Below are 20477 nucleotides of genomic sequence, written 5' to 3' on the forward strand. Positions count from 1 at the left end.
TGTTATTTCAAATGGAATACGACGTACACACGACGAAACTTATCATAACAATTTTCGTTTTTACACAAACGAATTGTATAACGTGGTAGAAATAATAAAAAGAAAAATACAATAAAAGAAAAAGTTAAAAAAGAAAAAAAAACTCGCCTAGTCGATGACGATATTTAAAAATCTCGCTTTTTGTTGTTGTTTGTTTTCATTTTATTTTTTATTTTCTTGACTTTTATTTCCTCTTTCCTTTTTTCTTTCATTTTTTTTTTTTTTTTTTTTTTTTTTTAAACGAAGAAAAAAGATCAAAGGGTCGCATTTACGCGTACACGCTCGCTCGAGAATATAAATATATATATATATATATTTTTTTTTTCACTTTTCTTTTTTTACATTAGAAAGAAGGTCGTATATACAGAAAGAAAGAGAAAGGTTGAAAGAGAGTGAGAGAGAAAAAATGAGAGAAAGAAAGAGAGAGAAGATGCTTATACGAATGACTTGGTTGATTCAACGTTTCATGGTCTTACGAATGCAGAGCTTTGTTTAAAGCACTAACTGTCGTATCTCCGCAATTAGGGACGATTTTAATGAAAGCACTTGCTCAGGTGTCATTAGACCTTGTCGTCATCTTCTCAACCTCGTCGTTCCTGGTATTTGTCGTCGTCAAAGTTGTTCTCATCGTCATCGTCATCGTCGTCGTTGTCGTTGTCGTTGTCGTTGTCGTTGTCTTTGTCGTCGTTTTTCATCGTTCGTATTCTATTACAAACAAACTTTCATCGTTTGGTTTTCTTTTCTTGAACGATTGTAATCACACTAAACCAAACCAAACGAGGTACGGTAACTTTTGCTTGAGTAAATATGCAAGAGGAAAGGTAACCTAGAACAATTTGAAACTATTTCTATTCTGGCACGTGTTCTAACTTTGAAAATTTGATTAACTTTGTTAGTATCGTTTCTAGATCGATTATAATGCATATTAAATATGTATATGTTTATGTTATTTAAAGTTATATGTAAAATATCGTATACAGTTGTTAGAAAAAAATGATATAAATATATATAATATTATATTAGGTATATTATAAAATAATTATATATATTATTAATATTTTTAATTTTTATAAATGTATTTATATAAAATATTAATAATAAATATTTGTATAGATATTTTATAAATATTAGATATATATTTATGTAATAAATAATAAAAAAATTAAATTTAAATTATATTTATATATAATATAAATATATATAATATATATTAGGTATATTATATAATATATATATATATATATATAATATTTTATATAATAAATATTTTTATATATAAGTCTTATATAAGTATTTTATAATTTTTATATTATAAAATAATTATATAGATTATAAATAATTATAAATTTTATTAATGTATTATATAAAATTATATTTATAAATACTATTAATAAAAAATATATTTATGTAATAAAAATTATAATTAAATTAAATTTAAATTATATTTATACATATATAATATATATTAGGTATATTATATAATATATAATATATAATATATAATATATATTTTATATATTATAAATTTTTTTTATGTAATTCTTATAAGTATTTTATAATTTTTATATTATAAAATAATTATATATATTAAACATATTTTTAATTTATTAATATAATAAATTAATAAATAATAATGAAATTAAATATAAATTATATTTATATATGTAATATAAATATTTAATATATTATAGTTCTTTTTTTCTTATGATTATGATTATTATTATTTTATTTTTTTATTTTTGTTTTAATTATTAGGAAGATTTACAAGATTACAAGGAAGATATTTTAAAACTTTAAGATAAGAACGATGGTGGTTTTATCGAACAGGAAAAATAGACTAGTAGGACACCATATGATTTATTTCTTATATCAAAACTTTGACTGGAAAGTTTCAGTTGGAAAAAGAAGTCATAGTTTGGGATGATCTTTGGTTATCTCTGTTGGTTAGATCCGTGAAGCTGTAGATAAGCCAAGGTATATTTGGTTTCCGCAATGGTGGCTTCGTTGGTTCATGAGGAATTAGTATGGAATTCTATTCGCTTGGAATGTACTGAATTCTACTGGTGTAAACCGAATCTACTTAGGGAATGATTGTCTTCATCGTTGAGCTAATTATGATTGATAACTGATAGGTGTGTGTATATACATTTAACTGTTCCAATTTAGAGGATTAAAATGATTTATATAAATTTATATCTAATTTATAAAGTCACGTGTAGAATTATTTAGGACAATTATCTTTTAATGTATTAATTATAATTTATAATTGATAGGTGTATATATTAAATTATTTTAGTTTAAAGTATTGAACAAATTTATAAAAATTTGTATTTAATTTGAAGTCACGTATTATAATTTTTAAATAATATTATTTAATATTGCAATTTTTATTTTATTATTTCAATAATTAAATAAATAATAAAACAATAGAAAATTGTATATTTAATATAATAATATAATTAATTAATTAATATAATATAATTTATAGGTGTATACATTAAATTATTTCAGTTTAAAGTATTAGAAAAATTTCTATAAATTTGTATTTAATTTAAAGTCACGCATTTTAATTTTTAAATAATATTATTTAATATTGCAATTTTTATTTTAGTATTTCAATAATTAAATATATAATAAAACAATAGAAATTTGTATATTTAATATAATAATATAATTTATTATTATAATATAATTAATTAATTAATATAATATAATTTATAAGTGTATACATTAAATTATTCCAGTTTAAAGTATTAGAAAAATTTCTATAAATTTGTATTTAATTAGAAATCACATATATAAATTTTTAAATAATACAAATATCATTATATTTTATAAATAATAAAAACATTCCTATAATAATAAATTTAATACAATTTTTCCAACTATAATTGATCAACTAAATCATTAAAAAATAAAATAATAAAATAAATTTTGATTTAGATTGTATTTATCAGGTGTTACAATTAAAAAAAAAAAAAAAAGAAAACTGATCGTGATAAAATAAAAAATTATGAAGTATAACATTAATCGGCTTGGTTTATTATACCACTTTTAAAAAAGATTTTCGTTGGATCGTTAAAATGTTCGTGTGAAAAGATTTCCCAAGCTCATTGTTCCGATTGTACATTGTCATAGGGCTAACGTTTCATCGTCCGTGAGGTAAAAGCTTTTCATACGAAGCTAACGGCTTCAAGATGAGAAAATATTGTCCTCAGTTCTAAACAAAAGTTTTCTACCTTTTTTCTACGAACCTACGAACGAACGAGCGAGCGAGCGAACGAACGAACCTGGGGTAAACGTTGTCGATTTTCACGGAAGGACGATGTCAATTTTATTTCTTTGATAGTCGATCCTTCAACCGTGTGCCCTCTTATCTCTTTTGATGTCGATATCATTGTGTGTATTATATCGTGCAAATAACAAAGAAACAAAAACAACAAATAAAAATAAAGAATAAAAAAAATTCCACAGATGATGCACGGATGGTGTGTGCAAGTGTTACCCCATTAATTGCAATAGTTGCGAACAAATTTGAATAAGTTAATAGGGTTTTTTTTTTTATTCTTCTATAAGCTTAATAATTATAATAAAATATTATTTTAATTAGTTGATATTTTGAACAAACATATAAAGAACAAAAAAAAATCCACAGATGATGCAACATGGTAAGTTATCCCATTAAATGTAAAAGTTACGAACAAATTTGAATAGGTTAATAGGGGTTTTTTTTATTTTTGTATAAACTTAATAATTATAATAAGATATTATTTTAATTAGTTGATATTTTAAACTAGTATGATACTTCTAATTGATATATGTTTACTAGACGAATATTATATTTAAACTTTTGAGAGTTATGTGATTCATTAATGAGTGTTATTTATTTATTTTTTTTTTATATCAAGCTAAAAATATTATCTATTTTTAATTAGTTCAAAACTTTCATTTCTATTGTTTCTATTTAGTATTTTGTTAATTTTATTTTCTATTAATTTTTAAAACACAATATTGTCTACATAGAAAATTATTTTGAAAGATAAATTGTTTAAGAATTAAACTTTATGATACTTGGGTATGTTAACTTAATATATTTATTTTCTTTTTTTTAAATCAATGATTACTTAATTTTATTTTTAATTAATTTTTAAAATACAATATTGTCTACATAGAAAATTATTTTGAAAGATAAATTGTTTAAGAATTAAACTTTATTATACTTGGGTATGTTAACTTAATATATTTATTTTCTTTATTTTTAAATCAATGATTACTTAATTTTATTTTTTATTAATTTTTAAAATACACTATTGTCTACATAGAAAATTATTTTGAAAGATAAATTGTTTAAGAATTAAACTTTATGATACTTGAGTATGTTAACTTAATATATTTATTTTTTTTTTTTGAACCAATGATTAATTAATTAAATATAATTGTTAATTAATAATACAATATCAATTAATAAATATTCATAGTTTTATATAATTTTTGATAAAAGTTTCGATACAAGTATATATGTTAATAGATTTATGATTTAATTTATTGAAAATTATAAACAAAGAATTTCTTTTTTGACCATGAAAAGGAAAGGATTGTTCATAGTTATTATCAATGACTCAAATTATATTTGTATCGTTAACCACGAAGCAAACATAGTTTTTTGGCGTAACGCCCGTCAATGTTTTGCAATGGTATTCCGAGGTCAGACAAAAGCTTTCGAGCTTCGTTTCCAAAATATACATCAGCATTCGTCCCGTCCCGTCTCGTCTCGTCTCGTCTCGTCTCGTCTCGTCCAACGTGCATAGGAAAGAGAAAAACGAACTATTCAGGGGCGTATGTCAAAAATCATTTATTTCAACCTTCTTTCATACGTTCAATTTTGTTCCATTTCTATTTTCGAATGATTTTAAGACCAAATATTTTCCAAGAGAAAAATAAATTCTTTATGTTCCATTTTAGAAGAAAGAAACCTTTTGGAAATGTTTACAATTTTCTTTTTTTTTTATTTAATTTTTTTGTGTACTTAGGTGTATATATAATAATTTAAAAATAAATATTAAATTTTAATTAATAAATAAAAATTAATTATTTAATTAATATATTTATTATATATTTTTTGATATATAATAAATATATATTAAAATATATTTTTTAAATATAAAATAATAATAATTATTATATTATTATTATATTATTTAAATATAAAATAAATATAAAATTAAAGAATATATTAAAAAATATATTAAATTATATTTATATATTATTCAAAATATATTTTTTAAATATAAGATAATCATTATTATTATATAATTATCATATTATTATTATTATATATTACTTAAATATAAAATAAATATACTTTTTAAATATATTAAAAAATAATATATATTATTATAAATTTATTTTTTATATAGAATATTATTAGAAAAAAAAGGAATTTGTATTCTTAAAAAATGTAAACTAAAGATTCACTCGTATATATATTTATTTTTATTTTTATTTTTATTTGACCAAGATAAGATAATATATCAGGTAAAAATTGATGAAACAATATATCAAAAATAAGAAGTTATCTATCGAATTTAATGTCACTTATCTTAGATTAGGTTGTTGGTGACGTTAGTGAACGGAAATAGATAGACCTGTGAGTGTCGTCCCCTCTTTTAAAGAAGAGAAAATGGAAGGGGCTGTGTTATGTTCACAGTAAGAGAATTGTATAGTAAGAATAATAGTAGTGGTGGTGGTGGTGGTGGTGGTAGTGGTGGTCGATGAATGACACTCAAAGATACAACACTAAATTCTTCTTCTAGTCGTATTATTATTATAATCGTTAGCTCTTTCGAAGAATAGTAATAGTAATAATAATAATAATAATAATAAGAATAATAAGAAGAAGAATAAGAGAGTAGTTATCGTTGAAGAAGGAAACCAACAAATTGTCATTCGTGATAGAAATTCATTTTCCCATAATTTTCCCTTCCTTTTTATTTTGTTTCTTTTTTTTTCTTTTTGTTAAATTTTTTTTTCATTGTAATCATCAATCATAATCATCATAATCAGTATCATAATTATCATCATCATCATCATCATCATCATCATCATCATCATCATCATTGTGCTATTATTATTGTCATCGTCGTGACGTGCTTACGTTTGTGTGTGTGTGTGTTGTATGGGTATATCTGGCTGTCTGTCACATCGCAAGAGGTATCACCTACTTCGTGTATTTTAATGTGTTTTACTTGGATCATACTGATCTGTATTTAATCGGCAAAAAAAAAAACACGATGCATGCTGCACTAGGAGGTGCCTGTGCAGATGTATCTGTATTACAACAAAGACAACAACGACGTAGATTATGGGATTTTAGGAAAAGGTAAGGGAACCGATAGAGATTTCCCTTCTTCTTCTTCTTTTTTTTAATTTTTTTTTTCTGACATTTTTCATTAACCTCTACTTCTACTTCTACTTCTTCTTCTTCTTCTTCTTCTTCTTCTTCTTCTTCTGACAATTTTGTCTTCGTCTTATTCGATACTAAATATTGAATTTTATTTTTAGTTAGACGTGGACTAAATTTAACAATGTGTTATTTCGATAAAGTACAACTTGATAAATCGATTTGTTCGATAAACGATATTATTTAATAATTTAATCAATGATTTGTGACTATCTTAAGAATATTATATTTACTTGCACGTGTGTGTGTGTGTGATTGTGTGTATGTATGTTTGTTTGTGATATATAGTTTTGTGTTCATGTACTCGCACGTGTAGCATTTGTTTTTTTATCATTTTCAATTTGGAACAAATTTTTCTATAAAACTTTTCATTTTTCTTTTTTTCTATGTTTTTTTTCTTTCTTACTATAAATAGAGTTTTAAGAAGAGCAGCGAAATCGAACGTGTCCGATATAAAGTTTGATTCGAGTAAGCTTCTGCCATCTAACGCGAGCTTAAAGAAACCGATAAGCCAGGAAAGCTTTTGAGCTTTTTTAATATATTCTTTTTTTTATTCCTTTTTCTTTTTTTACCTATGTGTCACGTTTCTCTCTCTCTATGTGTATATTTCTCTGTTTTTTTTTTTTTACTCTACTCAAGTTTGTATATTTAAAAAAAAAAAACAAACTAGAAAACTGTATCAAATGTTAGCAAAATATATAATCACGGTTTTAATTATTAGGCTTAAAAGGTTGGTCACGTGACAGGAATAAGAAAAAAAATGTCATGTTTTTCAATTATCCAAACAATTTGTATTAACAAATTTGTTAATAGAAATTGTATTAACATCCAGGTGTTTGTGTGAGTGTAGGGATGTGTGGGTGGCATGTAAGATCGAAGAAAATGTTCTTTAGTCTTTTGATAGATCGTCGAATGAGACTTTAGTAATACTAATTCGATGGATAGCATCCGTGAGAAAGAGGGGCAACTGAACCTTGCAGTATTGACCCAGGTCAGAGGTTGCCTGCAGGTAATCACGATGTTCCCTACCTCTCCACCGTTGCTCAAACGAGCCGTTTCTCTGCATTCGTTTCGTTCTTGGTATAACACGTATTACTCTTATGTACGCATATGCAGTACTACTTCTCACGTCATACACTTTAATCAAATTTTTTTTCTTTTTTTTCTTTCTATTTTTTTTTTTTTCCAATCATTTTTACCCCCTTTTACTACACACACCAAGTGTATGTACATTTAATTGCAAATACAAACTACGATGATGTTTCGTTAATTTTTTTTATAAATAGTTGTTTTTAGGGATTTTTTGTAATATAAAAATGTTTGTAATAGTTGTCTTTCTTTTTCTATTGTTTATTTGTTAGAAATAAAAATTTTTTCTTTCTTTCTTTTTTTTTTTTTTTTGAAAGAATTTTGACTACTTTTACTACACACACCAAGTGTATGTACATTATTTAATTGCAAATACAAACTACGATGATGTTTCGTTAATTTTCTTTTTATAAATTTTAATTTCTTTTTTTTTTTTATAAATAGTTGTTTTTAGGGATTTTTTGTAATATAAAAATGTTTGTAATAGTTGTCTTTCTTTTTCTATTGTTTATTTGTTAGAAATAGAAATTTTTCTTTCTTTATTTTTAGAAATAATTTTGACCCCCTTTACTACAAATACTAGGTGTGTATACATTTAATTGCAAATATAAATGAAAATTGATCGTTCATTATTTTTTAATGTTTTCATTATTTAAAAATGATTTTCATCGTAAATCTATAAGAGTTTTCAAAGATCCCCATAACCTTTGCATCATTTTATAAGTTTTGTTTTTTACAAACGATGTCAATGATACGAAGAAGAGTTTCTCACTAGGTCGTCGAACGTGTGTGTAAAAACTTGCTGCTGGTTGTACAATTGCATACTACAATAAAACTAAGAGTTATTTTATATTAATCGATAAGAATTGTATTTATTACGATGAAGATCTTTTACGTTTGATTTATTTATTATATTTTTTTTTTACAATTATTTTTCTTTTTTCTTTTTATTGGAATGGGTCACATTTATTTGTTAGTAAAATTATTTCGTTTGAAAAGTTTTTTTAAATTAAAAATTTCACGACCAAAGATATCATATCATTTTATTCGTATTTTGTATGAAAACTATTCTACGTATTTTTAAAATGGTTATTTTTAATTTCTATCCTTTATAATATATTTTATTCAGTGAATGATGAGTGATAGATGATCTTTAGTAAGAAAAAGAAAAAAAAGAAAAATAAGTCGATAAAGAGATGAACATTTTACATGATCGTCTACTGTTCATTATAAATATCTAGATCAAGTTAGTGTAAAGTACGAACAGTATTTATATACATATAAATATGTTTATACAAATGTGTATGCATGAGTTTATGTATGTATTTGTACAATCGTGCAGTTGACTCGTTACTCTTGAAACTCTGTTTATGCTTGTTGTTTTATCGATATTTTCTTCGATGGCGCATCACTCTTTTTCAAGAATATTTTAAACACATGCATAAACGTTCCATTTAACAAATATTTATTATTAATTCATATTATTATTAATAGAATATTTCAACGTATATATATATAAAATATCGTAATGTATTTTAATCATTTCATTTTCCTCTAATTTGACTGAACTGTTGTGTCATCGTCAAATTATAGATTTTATATAATATAACATTTATTATATTAAATAATAAATATACTAAATATAATAATAAATAATATAATTATAATGTCATTAAAATATTACAAAATATTTTCAATACATTTAAAAAATATTTAAACAATCAAATATTAGTCGATTTAATATAATAGCATTTATTATATTAAATAATAAATATCATAAATATAATAAATAATAAAATAATAATATCATTAAAAGATAAAAAAAATATTTCAAATACATTTTTAAAATACTAAAACAATCAAATATTAGTCCACTTAATATAATAACAAATATTATAATAAATAATAATAAAATTACAATATCGGTAAAACATAAAATATTTCAAATACATTTTTAAAATACCTAAACAATCAAGTTAATAATAATATGAATATTTTTTTTTCTTCCTAACCAATACCGCAAACAGTAAACGATACAATTATTGACACGTTCCTTCAGTAGAGAATGTCGATGAAGGATTAGCCTGGCTGCTCGTGGTACACATGCCGTGCGTGTTCTCTCGATCTCGAATAGTGGAACAGGGCCGCGAGAAAGGGTGAAGGGGGTGTAACGAGAGAGAGAGAGAGAGAGAGAGAGAGAGAAAGGGTGAGGGTGAAAGTAAGCAGCAGGCAGATTGTGGCCGTAGTTGAGCAGGTCGGTGACATGTATGCGGCTCACCTCGACGTCCCTGCAGGGCGCCGTTCCACAAACGGCGACCTGAACAGAGTCCCCGAGTTTTGTGTGTTACGGGGTTCGGTGTGGTGCTAATATAGCGTGCTGTGTTATAGTAGAATACACCACTACCATTTTCCCTCTTCTTTTCACTCTTTTCTGCAACCCTGTCGAAGGTGGTATAGGGGAAGGGGAAAGGGGACAGGGGCAGTGGCAGGGGCAGGACCAGGGGCTAGGGGGGGAAGGGGAGTGAGTGGTGTAGGTGGTAAAGGAGGTGGTGGAATACACACGCGAGAAACGGAGCTTGCAAGCTCAGAGCTTTGCTAAAGGAAAAGAAGTACGCGGTCAACCTGCTGACCAACTATGGAAACGCCTCCTCCTGCTTACCACTATACCTGCCATAAAGCAGGTTATGCATGCTGGGTCAGGAAAGAGAGAGGAGTCAGTTATACCGACGCCGTCCTACCATTCGCGTCACTCATTTGCCTTACGAGAAACGATAAACTCAAATTTTTAAACTTTTAACTTAAAACAAAAGTCAACGACATAGTTCTTTTCTTCTCGCGATTAATATCAATTTTTTATCATTCGCGATATATATGTATAATAACTTAGCAGAACTCGTGGTTCTATCTCCTGCTCGACCCGCTCGACCTTTCTGTCTACCTGCTGTCTTATTTCATTTCGAACAACAGATGAGATTCGACTTGGTCGTTTCTATTGTGAATATTAACCTTGTTTGATCCGATCCGTCACGTGCTACGAGAAACTTCTCGGTAAAATTTTACTTTCAATCTTAATTCGAATACCATTTCTCTCTTTCTTAACTTTCTTAACTTTCTTTTTTCTTATTTTATTTGTACATTTCTGTGAATTATATTAAGGAATCAGCCTGGTTCGTTTATCCCTTTCTCGTGTTTTTGGATTCCACGTGACACCGTTTTCGATATGCTAAAGGATATTTGTGGATTAACGTTGTCGTCTTGTTTTTGGTGTTGTATTTTTGATTGGAATATTTGTATCAGTTTTATTTTATAATAATTAGAAATGGGTTAAAATATCAGAATTCCATATCTCTGTGAGAAATCTCTTCTACGGGGAAAGTTTTTAAATAGAATTTTATGAAATTTTTCATAGAGTCTCTCGTTTAAATTGTTTTTAAATCAATTTAAGATAAACTACAGTTTAGTTAGTTAACGTTAATACATTTTACAATGGAAATTTGTTTAATTTACATATTGTTCTAATAGAAAAGTTTCTTAGAGTTTAAAGTAACCATAAATAGTTGTGTTTCTTAAAACAGCTATCTTCAGAGCTACATTTTTTTCGATAAGGTCGGTAAAAAGTGTGCGACCTTTATTTCAATTATAAAAAAAAGAATTTTATTTCCATCGAAAGTGGACTTGGAAAGACAATTTTGATATAGGTTCTTTATTTAACCCAGTTTTCATCTTTATTTATATTCTTTTGACAAGACGTTATCGATGGGTCAGTTCCGAAGAATCGACTGAACGAAAAGGAGGTTAGCGTTACAGTTCAACCAAATCCTCGACAATTTCGTAGTATTGAACCGGGCGCTAGTAGCGCTTCGAAACACCGACATCTCTCGGTTCCTCGTCAAATCATCTAGCTGTAGAGAATTTTGGCGGGATTTGATAGAACTTATAAATTTTAGCGGGAAACCGAGTAAAATCGTTCGTCGAAGTATTCCAAATTGATTTCCAAGTATGAGAATGATTTTAAAAGTGATCTAAATACCAAATAAGATAAAAAAGACAACAATAAATAAAAAAACAATGCATTATCGTTTTAAAACAATCGAAAATAAACGCGTAGCTCTTTTTGTTTAGTGCAAATATTATTTTGAGCGGTACAAGTCATCATCCATTTAAAAAGAATCATTGTAAAAACATCTCTTGTCGCATATTCATTTTTCTCGTTATATTTGTATTGTTTGTAATTTGAAGAACGCGGTATATTTGGTATCTCCATCATACGGTATTCAGTTGAACTAAAGGCATTTGATGAGGAGAGCCAAAGGGGTGACTTTTGGTTATCCACCTAGGGGTTGATTGGACAAATAGGGAGGTGTATAACGAAGTGGTATATGTTCAATGTGAATGAAAGCATCCATTCTTGCAAATGTAAATTGAGTAGTCCAAGAAAAAAGCTTTTTCCTACGGTCGAAATAAAGTTTAATAGGGAATGTCGGTATGTAGGTCGACTGTTTCCCGCTTATTCGGGACGATCTCATCATCACTGACCTAGCGAACGCGCCACGCTGAGCTATTTCTAACGCAGACGCTCTGTCTGGCCAGTACGTCCCTATACCACTCTGTTTGGAACATCCCACCAGCTGTCTCTCACATACGTATATACACTTGATACGAGATCTCTCTCTTTAGTTAACTCAGTGCTGCCACCAGGCGCTTCCTTCAAAAATTAGGAACATGGCTGCCAGGGAGTGGAGGGAGCGGCCAGTGGTGGTTGATCGTGGTGCGAAGTTAAACGTTTCTAAGCGTACGAATAAATTACCATTGTCTTTAGTTCATTCCTTCATTGTGAACAATATTGTATGTAGAAAAATTAGTGTCTCATTGTTGGTAGTGTCATGTAGCAGAAAGCTCGTTATCTCGTTCAAGGACGCTATGATGAGACTTGCAAAATCGAATTGAGATGATCGACCAGTTTACCAGTCTGTTTAAAGTCTTCTCATTAATATATCATGTTCAGTTTAATCTTTGATAGTGTCAAGGTTTTTATAACGATCGTGTTCGAGTTTCTCGTGGGAGAAAAAAAAGGATAAGTAGTTTGAAGGAGGCCGGTATAAACTTCTCGAGTAGCGTAGAGTCAGTTAGACACACGTTTTTTGCGCCACCCAGCGGTTTTCTCCTAAATCAGATAGCGAAGGTTTAGCCTGTTAGCGGGTTGATTGCGCGCCGCCCTCGTCGCTGAGTGAGTCGGCGTGATCGTAACCGCGAAGAAAGATCCATCGTATAAGGTAGCACCGTGTTAACCTCTTGCACGCGCTTTCTCCTACTGTTATCACCACCCTTTCATCTATATCCCACTTTCTAAGCATTCAAATTGTCTTACTTTTTTTTTTAATGTTATTTCAAATGTCCACCATCTTTCATTAAACGTGACGGACGAATTAATTGAGCTTCATCGTCGTTGTCATCCTGATTCGTCGTCCTGAGAAAAACGGGTTTTTCAAAATCGGGGGATAAAAAGAGAAAGAAAGAAATAAAGAAAGAGAGAAATCTAAATGGAAAGGAGAATATGGGATAGGGGAGGTAATTAGTAAGAGGCGAGGGTGGAAAAGAAAAAGCGTCGTGCATGAGGCCGAGAAAGGAAAGGTACCGGGTCGGGACCCGGTGGGTCGCCTTGTTTTTTGGGTGTTATTCGAGCGTGCTGTCGCAGAAGAGAGGAGGAGTACGAGGAGAAGAGGAAATTAAGGAAGAAGAGGAAGAAGAGAGAGGTGTTGGTGGTGGTGGTGGCGGAGGAGGTTGTAGTGGTGGTGGTGGTCGAGGAAGAAGAGTTGGAGGAGGAGGAAAAAGGATTAAGAAAAAAGAAGGAAGAGGATTTGTAAGTGGAAGAGAAGAAATTAGAGGGGGAATAGGAAGAATAAGAGATTCAACTGTAAAGTTGAAGGAAAAGGATAATAAGCGAAAGGAAAACAGGAAGATCGGAAGAAAAGAATAATAAGAAGAATAGTTACTGAGTAAGAGAAAGAGGAAGAGGAAGAGGAGGAGGAGGAGGAGGAGGAGGAGGAGGAGAGTAGAGGAGGAGTTTACGGCTTTGAATCGAGGATTTGAATGGGTGGGCCAGGAGCCGGTAGGGTAACAGGGCACGAGCTAAACGCGGTGCCAAAGAGCAACGTCGGTCACGGGGATCGGATCCTCGTAATCGGCGAGCCACCAGCACCAGGCTGTCCTTGTCATTCTGCTTGTCCGGCTCGCGGTCTAGCGCAAGGCGTCGCCTCCGCCCAATCGCCGGCCTCGCCGCCGTCTCTCACCTCGCTTCACATTGCTAATAACAACAATTGTTCTATAATTGGCACCGGCGATAATTGCAATCGAAATCGAAATCGCAACCGCAATACTAACAACAACAACGATTCGTCAAAAGTTTTACCTAACGGTAACAGTATCAATACCAGCACAAAAGCTAAAGCAGCAGCTGCCATGTCCTCACCACCGAAACATCGCAGGGGCTTCGACCCTAATGACGCGACGGTCAACGATTATCGCCGCTATCGTCGCGTTAAGACGAGACAGCGGTGAGTCTACCTAACTTTCTTCTTATTATTCTTATTAAAATAATAATAATAATAATAATAATTATTATTATTATTATTAATATTATTCTTTTGAATTATTAATATATATTTGTCCCCCGTCACTCTTTTCCGTTTTCATTTCTATAACCCCCCTGTTTTTGATATATATATTCTTATTATCGTTCTCGTTATTATCTATATATATCATTACTGTTACCCAATTACGATATTATTATATCAATCCCTTTTATCTTCGACTTCCTTTTCCTTTCTATATTTTTGATCCTTTTAATCCAACGTCTATCGTCTTTTTTTTACGATGCGAGCAAAAAATCAGCCCCATATATAACGTTGATATATATATCAAAGCCTCTTTTTAAATACTTTGATCCAGGACACATCGGGATTGGATGACCCTCTTTCTTTGAGGGTCATCAATTTGAGGACTGATTCAATTATTGCTTTTTTTTTAATGAAACCCTTAATGGTTTTTTATCCGAAAGCTATCAAAGTTTTATGGTACTAACATAAAGAATAATACCCATGTGGGATGGTATGTATTCTAGATCGAAATGAATTTTAGTACATGTGAGACAATCCTATTTAATAATTCACTTATTTGATTCCTGCGAATCATATTGAATCGTTTCCTTCCGGGATAATCCCATCGTGAATCATTTGTTTTTCTTTTTCACTGTCTTTCTCTCTATCTCTTTCTTTTTAAATGTCATGTACAATAGATTGGGGGTATAGAAGGATTGCGCGTTCTGGATTTTCCAAGGGAATGTCACGGGGATGTACTGCAGTGACACGTGCTGCGCCTGTCACCGATTCGACGTTGAACTATACGTTAGGTCAAATCGATCGCATGATAACGTTATAGAAAGAACGTTTCATTTTGCATATTTAACTTAACTAATTTTCCCTGAAATTTATTCTCTTTTTTTCTATTTAATTCGCGTTGTGTACTTCAATATTATTCGATTGTCACAAAATCCTGTTTTATTTCTTTCGATCGAGAAAACGTAGGACGTGCGATTCGAATTATTGCAATGAGGGGGAAAGTTAAAATTTTGTGAGACTCTAGGCTTACTAAATAAGGGACAGAGATAGAGAGAGATATAGATAGTGAAGTACAAAGGGAAAATGTGATTAAGCGGAAGACGATAGACCTAACGATCCTCCAGTGTTTAACCCGTCCATTCCTAAAACCCCCTTCCACTTCACGCAGCTTCCACTGATGCCGAATGCACAATGTTCACAGAGGCTTTGTATGTTCCACACCGTGATCTTGGGCGACGGACACAGACCTCCCTGACATCTCCCGACACATCCATCAGCACTAAAGGCATTCAAACACACACAAGCTTGCGATGTTCGATGTTGGGCCGCTTATTACATGGTTGTAATACCCCCTGCCATGAAATAAAAAAAAAAAAAATAAAAGATTATATAAGAAATATAAGCAAAACCCAAAAACCAAAAAAATAAGCACGACAATCATAACAAAAAAAAAAAGAATAATAATAAGATAAATATCGAGAAGAGAGAAATAAAACAATAAAAAAAAATGTAAGACAATACGCTTCTTCCTCCTGCTGTGCCACACGTGACGAGAGAACAATTAATGCACGACGATAATTATTAAGAAAAAAATATTTAAAAAAATAAAAAATATACATGGCGTATATTTGTATAAGAGATGATCTCTTATTGGGTTTTCATCAACTGTCTTGATGTGTTTCGATCGAAGCTTGGAATGCGATGCAATATGGAATGGAATGAAATGGACGGCCTTGCACCTTGGATAAAAAGCTTTCACGCACTACCCAATTGCCGATATCGCGCTCAGAGGGGTGGCTATTATCCCACCCCTTTTCTCCTCAGGCTCACGGCGAACGCCTTGGAATGCTTTGTTCGATGTGTCAACCCTCGAAATATAATACAAACAGTATTATTATTATTTATATATTATTATTATTGTTATTATTGTTATTATAATGAAATACGAAATGCGATTTGTTGCATTTAATTGCTTGAGCAATGAAATTGTGAAAAAAAAAAAACAAACAAACAAACTCGCTTGAATGATGAATTTTCATATTCATCGATTATTGACGAGCACCATTCTTGTGCTCGATGTAATTTGTTGTTATTTTTTGTTGTTGTATTAATATATAAATATTTGTACCCTCTGTTAACCCACAAAAAACCCCTCAGCAGTTGTTGGTGTGTCTACGTTGTGATGAAAGTTAATATGAAAAGGGTTTGATTTTTGACTATTTGTTTAAGGATAATATTATTATGCACGTGTTGATTTGAACTCATCGAACAGGATTAATTCAAAAGATTCCTACGCACGATTGGGTTTTAATATTAATAGGCTGGAAAATAATCTTTCAGTCGTATTTTTATTATTATTGTTATTATTATATTGGATGATATTTTATTACGTAATAAAAGGTTTACATTAATCTGATCTTATTACATTATAAGATAATAAGATTGTATCATGTCTGGTATTATTCAGACTTATGGCTTATAATAGTTCTTTTTTTTATACGATTTATAAGCGACGTATTTTTATAACAAAAAATGTACCTGATTATTTAACAATCTAAAATCTATTTAAATATGGGATATAAATCAATTAAAACGATTATCTCGATAAATTCTCATCTCTATTGAAAATAAAAAAAAAAAACTTCTGAATGATTTTATTTAATTAATCGTCTAATTAAATAAATATAATCCTTGTAATAAATCATTTTATATTGATGAGATTATTATTTTAATTGAAATTTGTAATTTGTTTAGTTTATTGAATGCAATATATTTATAAGTATATTAAAATATTATTAATATTTAATTTTGGATAAGTATATTATATTTTTCTCGAAAAGTTGTATGCGAATATTTTTTATAAATATAACATCGATTGATTTTTTTACGCTTCTTTGGTTAAACCATAAACGTCGGCCGTAACCTCTTACGTTTCTTGGTACTTATCAGGGTCGATTGAGTTTATTTTCTATTTTATTATATTCGTATTGAAAATACAAAAAAAAAAAAATAAGAAATATAAATTCTTGTTCGATTGTTCGATAAAAATTGTTCTCGACCAATTTATTTGGTTTTTTATTTGAACGATTTCATTTTTTATTTTATTTTATTTTGACGCATTGATATTCTATTGATATTTATTATATAATTTATTGTTTCTTTTTTTGTTTTTTTTTTTGTTTTAAAGTTAAGTTAAGTATGTTCAGTGCAAGAATTTGTAAACGCAGATAATTAAGTGGTATAACCTAAAAAATAAAAAGAAAGCGTGTTTGGATGTTAGCCAAAAAAACATGAGGTTATGTTCGAAAAAGTTAAGAAGCTCGTGTAATTGATCGTGATTGGCAAAGGTTGACCACATATCACTGTAGTAACACTTAATCGGCTTGTCATATTCCTTTTAAATGGCTAAAACCACGTAAAATCCTGATACTTTGAAGATTCTAGGCGAAATGCCAAGTTATGTTCTTCTTTATAATTGGCTTCGCTAGCACCCTTATGAATGAAATACTATTGGGCTCTTTTATCATTTTCATTTAACGTTTTTAACAGGGATGAGGAATTTTGGAATAGTCTTTATGGGTCTGCAGTTTATAGTCTTGTTCGATCAAAAATTCCTTGATAAAACTAAAAAAAAAAAACAATAACTCAAATTGAGGTTAATTTGAGTTAATTTGGTAGGCCCTTTGAGTCAACTTTCTCTTAATGTATCTGACGTTTAATATAAACTTTAGAATCCACTAAGCTTATATACAAAATTATCCTAAACAAGATTACATTAATTAGAACTTAATTAAAAGTAAATCTAATAAGAATTGAAATTAATTTTCTATTCTTTTTATGATTAAAAATCATACAGAACAAATCTGTGTAAATGAATTTATTACATAAGAACAAAATGTGAATAATTTAAAAGCGTAGTATATTTTTATCATTAATTTTAATTCTTTTTATATAAAAACACATGTAATAACTTTGACTTATTTATGAACGAATCAACATGATTAATCTTCTTATTAGTTACATAAGTATTCTTTCCTCTTTACACGATTACACGGTATGAACAAAAAAAAGTATGCACATTTTTTGTGTGCATATTTGCATTTTTTCGTCCCTTCCTCTTAAAAGAAGCCCCGGAAGCAATATGCGTTCATGTAATGTCGTATATCATAGTGTAAGAATTAACTTTCTACTATATTATAGAACATCTTGTTATATTTCTATCTACAACTTACTACTACAACTATCGTTTTGTATCCTTCAGTATAATCGAAAAACTTTGGCGCCAATGTCAAGACGTTGATCTTTTAACTCGTAACTTAGAATGATTAGACAAGTTGTTTGAAGTGTTAAAGAAACTCGTTTAATAAAATATTAACAAATTAAAATAGAAATTTGATTGAATTCTAAACGAATTAAAAATTGAAATTAGTTTTTTTTTTTTTATATATGATCGTAGGTTGCTACTTTATTACAGTAATATGGAAAATGTTAAATCTTGTTAGGTATGGGTTTTATTTTATTTTTGTTTTGCATAATTGAGATTGCAATTATGAAAGAATAAATTTGAATTAATTCCTTGTTTTATCAGCTAACTTTTGATTGATTAGATTACAATAAACAAGAAATTAGATGATTTTTGTTTATAAGGTTTGTTTAATTAACATTTAAACGTGTGAATTAAAAGTAAGAAAATATCTTGAACAATTGAATTACAAGACTTGTCAGTCATGTCAGTTTCGTGTTCATTGTTTTAGAGCCCAAATTTCTTATCACGAGTCTCACTCGTTGTTTTAGGACAAGGGTTTATACAGAAGAGAAATAGACAGATACAGATAGAGAAAAAAAAAGGAGAAAAGAGTTTAACATTTATTTCATATATTTGAAGTAGGGTATCGTGGTTATAATAGGCTTACTTTTGTTTTGCTTCACCGTCAACGGTGAAGTGACAAGCAGTGGCTAACTGATTAGTCATGAATAGTAGTAGGTTAGGATAGCATTGTGGTCAGTGTGTTCTCGAACTTTGTTCGATAACTATTGATAATCGTTGTCTATAGTAAAATTTAGTAATAATGTTTGATAACTTTAAGAATGTTCTTGTCTTTTTATTAAAAATGTGATGAATTAAAATGCGTGGGAGGATATCATTGATATACATATATGTGTGTGTTGGTACTTGAATTTTAAATAAAATTGACCGAAGGGCTCCTGGATAAATGAAAAAGGTTAAAAAACAAACAAACAAAAATACCTATAAAGTGGAAGACTTCTCTTCTGTAAGGCAGTTCGATGAAATCAATTTTGTTCACAACGAAAATCATCTTACATGTTGCACGCATAATTTATTTGTTAAAATAATCGCGAATATAAGTGTAAGTGTTAATAAATAATTCGATGATATATTATGGTAGAATATTAAAATGACATAGTTGTTGACATAGTGATATGGGTATAGGCAATTTAGTGTTCAATTCGTTATTCATTTTCGCTGGCAGTAATATTATCTTACGTACTCTTGGTATTTGTAACATCTGCACGCCATATGCAATCATTTTCACGTTCTTCATCGCCTGTACGCTTTATCTGTAAGTAAATCATTTTATTAATTTATTTATATACAAAAAAAAATAAACAATAACACGTATATATTATTATTATTATTATTATTATTATTATTATTATTATTATTATAACACATTTAAATTTTTCGAATTCTAATCTAAATTAATACAAAAAGATAATTTGTTTAAATGTTTTCTTTTTTTTTTTGATTCATTAAATTAATTTACTTGAAACATTTATATTATTTATTATAATTATATTTAATTATTTAAATATAATAAGATATAATAAAAATAATCAAATAAAAATATTTATATATTAATATATAATATTGAGGATAATATTAGAAGGGACCTGAAAGAAATAGGATACGAAGACCGCGAATGGAAGGATCGCGCTCAAGGACGGGAACAATGGCGGGATTTGGTATTTGCGGCAATGAACTTTCGAGTTCCTAATGCCAGTTAATAATAACAATAATAATATTCAATATTATGAAATAAATTAATAGTAAATATTTAATAATATCAATTATTATATAATAATGTTTTTTTCTTCTAATATCGTAGGGTTTAATTTATCTTATTTAATATAATAAATTCGTTTATATATGATATTAATTATATTGTTTATTAATAATAAGTAACAGGTTAATAACAAAATAGTAAAGTAAAGTATATCATTAAGTAACGAAAGACAAATAATTAATTTAA

General features: G+C 28.7%; 1 protein-coding gene across 12 annotated transcripts in view; it reads left to right on the forward strand.

The window, feature by feature from the left end:
- shaker (potassium voltage-gated channel protein Shaker) overlaps positions 1-20477 on the forward strand; it is a 202827-nt gene that overhangs the window by 56159 nt on the left and 126191 nt on the right. Inside the window, exons 1-2 of one of the 12 annotated variants that reach the window (XM_015325176.2) lie at positions 10112-14142; positions 15407-17846. The exons of 5 other annotated variants lie outside the window; for them this stretch is intronic. In XM_015325176.2, the coding sequence (XP_015180662.1) occupies positions 13679-14142; positions 15407-15431 (489 nt within the window). In that variant the 5' untranslated portion in view covers positions 10112-13678 and the 3' untranslated portion in view covers positions 15432-17846. Of the gene's footprint in view, positions 1-6314; positions 6419-10111; positions 14143-15406; positions 17847-20477 lie in introns of those variants that run through there. 6 more of the 12 variants (XM_015325171.2, XM_089178904.1, XM_089178903.1 and 3 more) reach the window with 6 other exon arrangements.

The sequence above is a fragment of the Polistes dominula genome, unplaced genomic scaffold (assembly GCF_049000335.1).
Source record: "Polistes dominula isolate Pdom_NZ unplaced genomic scaffold, Pdom_raw_medaka contig_18, whole genome shotgun sequence".
Taxonomy (NCBI): Eukaryota; Metazoa; Arthropoda; class Insecta; order Hymenoptera; family Vespidae; genus Polistes; species Polistes dominula.